We start from the raw sequence: 8,922 nt of genomic DNA on the forward strand, positions 1-8,922 counted from the left end.
GGGCCGCGGGTCCGCCCGGCGCGGCCGGCAGGGGCGGTGCCGCGTGACGGGCGGGGCGGGGCCTCCCGACGGGGGGCGGGGCCTGGGGCGTGTCGCGGTGATTGACGGGGCGCGGCGCGGGGGGCGGGGCCTCTGCGTGAGGGCGGGCGCAGTCTCCACGTTGGGCCCAAAGTGACGGGGCGGGGTCACGGTGACGGGGCGGGGCCGCTGGGCGCGGTCCCCGCGGTGTCCCCTCATGGCCGTCCCTCGGTGTCCCCTCATGGCCGTGCCGCGGTGTCCGCTCATGGCCGTCCCGCGGTGTCATCCCCGGTGGCGTCCTGGTGGCGGGGTGGGCGTGGCCTCAGGGCTGGTCCCCATGCTGGGGGCGCGGCATCGTTGCCGTATGATTGACAAGGGGGCGTGGTCATTCTATTAAGGGGCGTGGTCTCGCATGGGGCGTGGCCTTGGCGCGACACTCGCGGGGCGCGCGGGGTCACGGACACGGGGGGGTGACATGTCCTGTCCTGTCCTGTCCTGGGCTGTGACACCGCGGGGTCAGGGATGTGACAGTGTGTGACACCGGGGGGGGTCAGGGATGTGACAGTGTGTGACACCGGGGGTCGGGGGTCACAGATGTGACAATGTGTGACACCGGGGGGGCAGTGACACAGCGTGTTTGCCGTGGGACACCTCCCTGCTGTGCTGTGTGACCCACGGACATGGGGTCACACACCCATGACCCATGTGTCACCTGCGCCACGGCTCTGCCAGGCACCCAGTGCCACACACCTGCTCACACCCACGGTCCCACAGCACCCAGCAGCCCGGCAGGGAAGACCCCTCCTTTTGGGATTTGGGACCCCCAAATCCCAAAAGCCCCTCACATCTCCACGTGAGGATGACGGCAGGGATGCCACGGGTGGGAATGCCAGCCGGGAGTGGCAGTGTCCCCGCGGGACAGCCTCTCCCAGCCCCCATCTCCTGTGTGCTCCTGCAGGTGGCCGGGAGGGGACAGAAGTGGCAGCAGTGTCATCATTCCCTACGGAGCCTTGTCCAGGCTGCTTCCAAGCCCTAATGCTCCCCTTGGGGGAGGCCCCACAGCCTAATTAATAGATGCTGGTTAATAGATCCCACAGCCCCTGACAAGCCCATAAATCCTGCAGGGAGGTGCCTGTGTCTGGCCCAGAGCCACCCTGGGAGCTCGGAGCCCTGGAGCACTTCCCTTTGGGATCCACGGGGCAGGAGGGAATGAACCATGGGACACCTTCTGCTGCACCCCAAAAGCGGTGCAGAACACCCAGAGCACCCCAGCGGGGCGGGCACTGAGCTGCCAAGGAGCACAGGGATTTATCCATCAGCTCCTGGCTCTGGGAAGAGCCAGGAGGGCACCTCCAGCCCCACTGGTGAGGGCAGTCCCCGTGCCCCAGGCAGGAGGGATGGACGGACACAAAGGTGGTGCTGGGATGCCCCACTCCAGCCTGGAATTCCCCGTGTGCAGCCATTCCCTCATCCCTGCCCAGCCATCCTGGCAGGGCTGCCCGACAGGGGCATTTCCCCAGACAGGCCACAGCAGCTTCATACCAACAACAGAACACCTTTAATCCAAACCCCAGCCCTGCCCCATCACAAAAGACCCTCAGCCACAACAGGAAGCACTTTTGGGGTGAGAAGATGATGTTTAGGGTCAGAGCTGGGGCAGGGAGAGCAGTGGGGACGCTGGGACTCTCCCAGCCCCTCCTGTGCTGGGCTCTGCCCCCACTGGCGTGGGCACACACAGCCAGGACCAGCCCCAGTGGAGGAGGCACTTGGGAACTTCTCTGGGAATTGTGGAATCATGGGGGACCTCAGAGCCCACCCAGTGCCACCCCTGCCATGGCAGGGACACCTCCCACTGTCCCCAGCTGCTCCCAGACCCATCCAGCCTGGCCTTGGGCACTGCCAGGGATCCAGGGGCAGCCACAGCTGCTCTGGGCACCCTGTGCCAGGGCCTGCCCGCCCTGCCAGGGAACAATTCCCACCCTCACAGCCAAGAATTCCCCCACATTCTTTCCCAGCCCCTTCTCCAACCAAAGGTGTAAAATCCCTCAGTACAGGTGGTTTGAGGCAAACCCAGGGATTCCAGATCCTGCTCTATCCTCGCTTGGCTGCAAACAGGAGCTGAGGTCTCCTGTTCTCTCTCCCCCTTCCCCCCTTCCCACACAGGCACGGCTTTCTGGAGACACCTCAGCAGCAAAAATGAACTCGTGACCACAAACTCCCGGGGGTCCCACAGATTTCAGGGATTCACTGCCGGCGTGGAGCAGCTTTTAATTGGGGTGCTCAGAGAGGGTGTCCCTGGGGCAGGTGGGATCACAGCTGGTGCTGCAGGTATTTGGCCAGGGCCGTGGGGATCTCCAGCTCTCCGAGGGTGGCCGAGCGGCCGCGCTGCTTCAGGAGACGCCTCACGGCCAGCCGGGACTGGGACAGCAGGGATTTGGGATGAGCTGTGGAAGGAAAATCACATGGTCACCTTCAAAACACACAACCCTGCTGCCCTCCAACCCGGCATTATCAAAGGAAAGGGACGTGGGCTGAGCAAACTGAAAGTGTTGGGACAAAATTATCTTTAGGTTCGTCCAACCCAAACCATTCCAGGATGGTATGAAAATTCCATGTTCCTATGAAAACTCAACCTCTCTGCTGGGTCTATGGACTCTAGTAGAAGCTCTCAGAGGAGCTGGGCATGGAGAAGAAATCTCCCATCCCCACGTGGAAATAAGGCAGGATTTGGGACTTGAGTGGTACAGGAGAGCCCAAAGTGAGCAGCAGAAAGGAGAGCGGGGGTGAAAAGCAGGGGGTAACCCCACAAGTGAGGGGAAACCCGGGCTGTGGGAATCATGGAACACAGAAGGGTTTAGGTTGGGAAAATCACATGGTCACCTTCAAAACACACAACCCTGCTGCCCTCCAACCCAGCATTATCAAAGGAAAGGGACGTGGACTGAGCAAACCAAACAGCATTGGGACAAAATTATCTTTAGGTTCCTCCAACCCAAACCATTCCAGGATGGTATGAAAATTCCATGTTCCTATGAAAACTCAACCTCTGTGCTGGGTCTATGGACTCTGGCACAAGCTCCCAAGGGAGCTGGGCATGGAGAAGAAATCTCCCATCCCCACATGGAAATAAGGCAGGATTTGGGACTTGAGTGCTACAGGAGAGCCCAAAGTGAGCAGCAGAAAGGAGAGCAGGGGTGAAAAGCAGGGGGTAACCCCACAAATGAGGGGAAACCCGGGCTGTGGGAATCATGGAACACAGAAGGGTTTAGGTTGGGAAGGGAATCTCAGCTCATCTCATTTCATGGGCAGGGACACCTTCCCCTGTCCCAGGCTGCTCCAAGCCCTGTCCAACCTGGCCTCGGGCACTGCCAGGGATCCAGGGGCAGCCACACGCCCACACAGCCGGGTGACGCTGCGAGGCGAACCAGACCGAGGGAAAACCCGGCCGTGGCTGCGGGGGAGGGGGAATGCGGGCAGAGCCGTGCCCGTCCCAGCCGGGCACGGGCGGCTCGGTCACCTCGGGCGTGCAGCAGCAGCTCCAGCGCCTCGCTGCGCGGGGCCGCGCCGCCGGCGGGCACGGCGGGCAGGTACACGTTGGCCCCGAACTCGATGAGCAGGCGCACGAAGTCGCTGCGGCAGCCGTGCCTCAGGCACGTCTCCAGCAGCGTCTTGGGCTCGCGGATCTGCGCCAGCACGCCGGGCTCGGTGCAGTTGTAGTCGGGGTCGGCGCCGTGCAGCAGCAGCAGGCGGAAGCACTCCAGGTGCCCGTAGGCGGCCGCCAGGTACAGCGGGCCCGAGCAGGCCGCCGAGTTGGCCGCCCACTCGGGCAGGCGGGCCCGCACGTTGGCCTCGGCGCCGTGCTCCAGCAGCAGCCGCACGATGGCCCCGCGGCCGTCCCTGGCGGCCAGCAGCAGCGGCGAGCAGTTGTTGTAGGCGCTGCCCGCGGGGCTGGCGCCGGCCTCCAGCAGCAGCCGCACGCACTCGCCGTGCCCGTTGCTGACGGCCACGAAGAGCGGGGTCTGCGCCTTCACGTCCAGGCTGTCGACGTGCGCGCCGTGCGCCAGCAGCAGGCGCAGGCTCCGCGCGCAGCCGCGGGCGGCCGCCAGGCGCAGCGGCGTGCTGGGCACGCCCCAGCCGCTGCGCCGGTTGATGCTGCGCCGGTACCTGGCCTGGGACAGCAGCGCGGCCAGCGCCTCGTGGTCGTCCTGGCACACGGCCCGGCTCAGCTCCTCGCTCTCCTCGCTGTGCTCCTCGTCATCCCTGGGCTGCAGCAGGGCGAACATCTTGTTGATGTCCATCAGGCTCATTTTGTCGGGTCCGGGCTCCATGTGCCGCTGTCATGGTAAAGGGTGAGGCCGAAGATCTGCAGGATGGCAGAAGGGGCACCAGCCCCGGGTTAGAACCAGTCCCTGACACCGACAGCTGCATTTTGTGCAACTATATACTCAACAAAAGGCAGATTCTCCAAAAAATGGACCAATATTGGATGAGGATGATGCTGATGTGCTCATGGCCCTGGCACCATGTGAGGAAATCCATGCGGGTGAAATGCTGAGGGAACAACGGACCTCAGTGCTGTAGTGGGTCAGGATCCCATAAAATCATGGAATGGTTTGGATGAGAAGGGACCTTAAAGCCCACCCAGTGCCACCCCTGCCATGGCAGGGACACTTTCCCCTGTCCCAGGTGCTCCCAGCCCTGTCCAGCCTGGCCTTGGGCACTGCCAGGGATCCAGGGGCAGCCAGGCCTGCCCACCCTCACAGGGAACAATTCCTGATTCCCAATATCCCATCCATCCCTGCCCTCTGGCAGTGGGAAGCCATTCCCAGTGTCCTGTCCCAATCACCTTGTCCCCAGTCCTGAGGGATGAGGTGAATGTGAAGTAGTCAGTTTGATTGGGATCAAACCTCTTCCAGCATCTCCCTTCCCAAATGATGCCAGCGTTAGAATCCCACTGTTTTCCTCCCTCCTGCCTGCTGGAGCCCGATGATCACTGCAGAAGGGTCTGGGATGTTTCTGCTGAGGGATTTGGGGGAGGAAGGGTGGAAGTGCTGAGCTGATCACAGCCAGTGGCACTGGACCCTGGCAGCTCCGCTGGGCTCTTGCCACGGGCTGTGGCTTCAGGAGCCGAGGGACAGCAGGGGACAGGAATGGGATGTCCCAGCTGGCACCTGAGAGCTGGAAGTGCTCGGGATGGGCAGAGGAATGTCTTGGCAACCCTGGGGCAGCTCGGGACAGGCAGCGGAGGCAGAGCCGGGGCTGACCTGTCCTGGGAGGGGCCAAGGAGCTGCACGGGGCAATTAATTAGGGAGGGAGCTGCAGCAAACAGTTAATTATCTCATAAGCAGAAGGAGCAATTGGCCTCAATGTGCACCTGAGCCCGTTGGTGCCGGGGCAGTCACGGGGACCTGTCCCACATCACCCACGGGGACATGGCCACCAGCTCAGGGGGACCCCAGCAAGGCCACCAGCACGGCTGGGGACACTGGGACAAGGCTGATGGCAGCAGCAGCACAGCTCTGCTGGGCTGCCACCTCTTAGCCCAATTTATACAGAAATGTGGGAAATTCCAGCACTGCTGCTCTGCATTGGACACGCCGGTGATGAGCTCTGTTTTGGGATCACCCCACCCTCACGGAGAATGGGCTGGGGGTTACTGCAGGTTTGAGTCAAAAACACAGTTGTGTTCCCAGTTAGATTCCCAAGGGAAATGGTGTGGAAAAGAGCAGCTGTAACATTTCCTGAGCACACAAACAGCACCTCCAAAGGGAGGCTCCTTGGGCTGCCTGAGATCGTCTGTGGGGAGCTGAGGGAGGCTCCTCAACCAGGAGAGCCCAAACCAGGATTCGTGGAATCACAAATGGTTTGGTTTTGAAAGGAACTTAAAAGTTCATCTCATCCCACCCCTGCCATGGCAGGGACACCTTCCCCTGTCCCAGGCTGCTCCCAGCCCTGTCCAGCCTGGCCTTGGGCACTGCCAGGGATCCAGGGCTGCCCACCCTCCCTGTTCTGTCACCCCCTGAGCTGGCAGAAGCTGTGCAAGCACCTCAGACCCCCAAAAGAGGTTGTGGCAGAGCACACAGAGCACACATTTGTCCCTCTGGGTCCCAGTCCCCCCCTGACCCTAGCAGGGCCCAGTGCTGCCTTACCTGGGCGTGGGGGATGCTCAGAGCCCCTGGGGCCAGGGGGGTGCCATGGGGAGTCCTGGAGGGTTTAAGCCCAAATGGGCAGAGCAGGAGAGGCTCTGGCAGGGCTGGGAGGATGGGGCTGTGTGGGGCCAGGGCTGTGCAGCTCACAGCTGAAATGCCACGGTGGGACCGGCCCGGGGCTAATTTTAGCCCCTCTGGGGTTTTATCTTACCACTTCCATTCTTGGAAAGCTCCCCCTGGGTAAATATAGAGAGGGCAGCGTGGTGGGGGGAGGCTGGGACAGGTGCTGGAGGCTGCTCGACCCCTCTGAGCACACACAAAGCTTTTCTCTGCTGTTTCCCCACAGAAATCACAGGGAATGGGGCGCTTTGGGGTCCCTGCCAAGGCAGCACCAGCCTCTACCTCACCTTGGCTGCTGCCAGGCACTCCAATTCCCTCTCAACCCTCCTCCTGCCCTCCCTCCCCCTCTGCAGAGGGATACAAATGGCCATTTCTAACCCCCAAAATTATTTATTAGACACCAGGACGACAAAAGGTCCTGAAGATGGTTCAGATTTCCCACCTGAGCTGCTCTGGGCTGCACCTGCCAGAAGGAACCACAGCCAGGGTTCCTGAGGCTGAACAGGACCCAGGAAGGCAGGAAAGCTTCCAGGGCAAACAAAAGGAGTGGGGAGCAGCACTGGGGCTCTTATCAAAACCTGTCAGCTGGGAAGTGCAATCCTATTTTATCCAGCTCCCTTTAAACCCTCTCCAAACTCCTCAGCAGTGGAGCAGGAACAGGCTGGGGGTTTGGGGCAGCCTTATCAAGGCATGAGATAACGAGAGAGACCCAAATGAGCCAGCAGGAAAATCCCCACTGCTGCAAGGAGTGAAATCAGGGTGCTCTGTGAAGTGTGTGATCTCTGCCACCACCACATTCCTGCTCTGGAGCCTCCCCCTGGAAAGCAGGAAAATGGTCAACATTGGTTTGGTTCAGGCTTTTGGTTTCCTGCTCTAAATTCACTCCAAAATAGGTTATTGCTTCACAAAGGTCAGTTCCCCAAAGCCAGCAGCAGGAATGGAATTATGGAGTGTGATGTGGCTGAACCCTGGAGCAGGAGAGGGAGTCTGGGGTTATTTTTCCTGAGTGCCAGGAAGATGCAACCACAACGGGGATGCTGCAGCCACAAAAGCCAAGCCTGGCTGGAAACCCCTTCCACACACCACAGAAATCAAAGCAGCCGTTAAAAAGACAGAGTGTTACAAAGGAAAAAAAGGGAATGCAGACAACAGAAGTGCTAGAAAATGTAAAATGTAGGGAACCTGGAGATGAAAGGAAAATCCTTGAATGGCAAATTAATGATAAACTGCTTGTTCTTTTGTTGCTGCTGCTGTTTAGTTGTTAACCAAGAGAGATCTTAGGAACGAGGAGCAGATTAAACCCAGAGACAAACCCGAGAGCCCCCAGCCCAGCTGGAATTCCACCCAGGCACACTCCAGGAGCAGGAGGAACCTTTCCATCCATCCTGGGGGACATTCCCAGCAGCAGAGCCAGCCTGACCCCAGCAGGAGCCCAGGCAGGGGTGACAGAGCAGCCCGGCCCATTTGGGATGAGCTTCCCACTGCTCCAAACTCCAGGGAAGGACGAGGACTGGGAAAAGCTTCCACCTTCTGCCTGAGCTCAGGCAAAGCAGCTCTTGAGCAGCTCCCTGGTAACTGGGGAAGAATTAGAGGGCAGAAGGGTGCCGAGTGCCAGTCAGTGGGTTTTTGGGAAGGTAAATCCTGTCCAGAGTTGCTCCCATTAAAGAGATTATTGTTATTAATGCAGCTGAAGAAAGCTAATGAGCTTGTGGATTTAGCAGGGCTAAGCAGTTAAAAGTTTCGAGCTAAACAGTCCCAAATCAATGATTTTGCAGGGATTAGGGATTTACTAACAGTGCTCAAGGTTGGGAAAGCAGAGCTGGGGATGGGGCTGCTGTGTCTCCTGCCTTTGGGCTGGGAGTCACTGCCAAGCACAGCTCTGGGCTCTCCCTCTGTGCCCCCAGCTCTGCTCCCAGCATCCCAAACCCCAGCCCTGGGCCTCTCCTGGCTGCCTGCTCAGCGTGGAGCAGGGGAGTGGCCCCAGCAGCACCGGGACCCAGGAGTGACCCAGGTGTGACCCCAGAATTACCCAGGAATCACCCAGGTGTCACCCAGGAATTACCCAGGAGTTACCCAGGTGTTACCCCAGTGTCACCCAGATGTTACCCCTGGTGTTACCCAGGTGTGACCCAGGTTGGAGCATGGGCAGCAGCCCAGCATCCCCTGGCTGCCCTGCACATCCCTGCCAGGGCCCTGCTGGTGGAAATTCCCAATTTATTTGGTGCATCCACACACAAAATACAGAGTTAAAAAGGAAGGAGGAATCCAGCAATGCTTCTTCTCCTCCTTGAGGAATTTTGGCAGCACTGGAGCTCCAGGAGTTCATCTCTTTATTTCCACTGCACTTTCCCTTTTGGAAAACAGGATAAAAGGATGGTTTGGGTTGGGAGGAACCTTAAAATCCATCCCATCCCAGCCCTGCCCTGGCAGGGACACCTCCCACTGTCCCAGGCTGCCCCAAGCCCTGTCCAGCCTGGCCTTGGGCACTGCCAGGGATCCAGGGGCAGCCCCAGCTGCCCAGCCCAGAGCCCCCTGCTCCATCCGTGGGGGGGTTTTTGGTTATTTATAGATTTTTATTGATTCCCATTCACACTGGATCCCTTCCCTCTCTCCCACAGCTCCAAGACCTGTTGTT

General features: G+C 59.9%; 1 protein-coding gene across 1 annotated transcript; it reads right to left on the minus strand.

The window, feature by feature from the left end:
• Window positions 1-1,557: 1,557 nt before the first annotated feature.
• ASB12 (ankyrin repeat and SOCS box containing 12) lies at window positions 1,558-6,325 on the minus strand. The gene is made up of 3 exons (XM_039731252.1): window positions 6,168-6,325; window positions 3,536-4,381; window positions 1,558-2,462 (listed from the first exon to the last, which is right to left on the minus strand). Exons 2-3 carry the CDS (start codon window positions 4,344-4,346, stop codon window positions 2,329-2,331), a joined length of 945 nt encoding a protein of 314 aa, XP_039587186.1. The 5' UTR covers window positions 4,347-4,381; window positions 6,168-6,325; the 3' UTR covers window positions 1,558-2,328.
• Window positions 6,326-8,922: the final 2,597 nt, after the last annotated feature.

This window comes from Passer montanus, unplaced genomic scaffold (assembly GCF_014805655.1).
Source record: "Passer montanus isolate IOZ18808 unplaced genomic scaffold, ASM1480565v1 scaffold76, whole genome shotgun sequence".
NCBI lineage: Eukaryota > Metazoa > Chordata > Aves > Passeriformes > Passeridae > Passer > Passer montanus.

Excerpts from the sequence above, each read along its gene's own strand:
- ASB12 (XM_039731252.1), bottom strand. The coding sequence starts at position 4,346 with ATGGAGCCCGGACCCGACAAAATGAGCCTGATGGACATCAACAAGATG. Across the intron at positions 2,463-3,535 it reads GCTGCTGCTGCACGCCCGAG|CTCATCCCAAATCCCTGCTG; the intron begins GTGACCGAGCCG and ends TTCCTTCCACAG.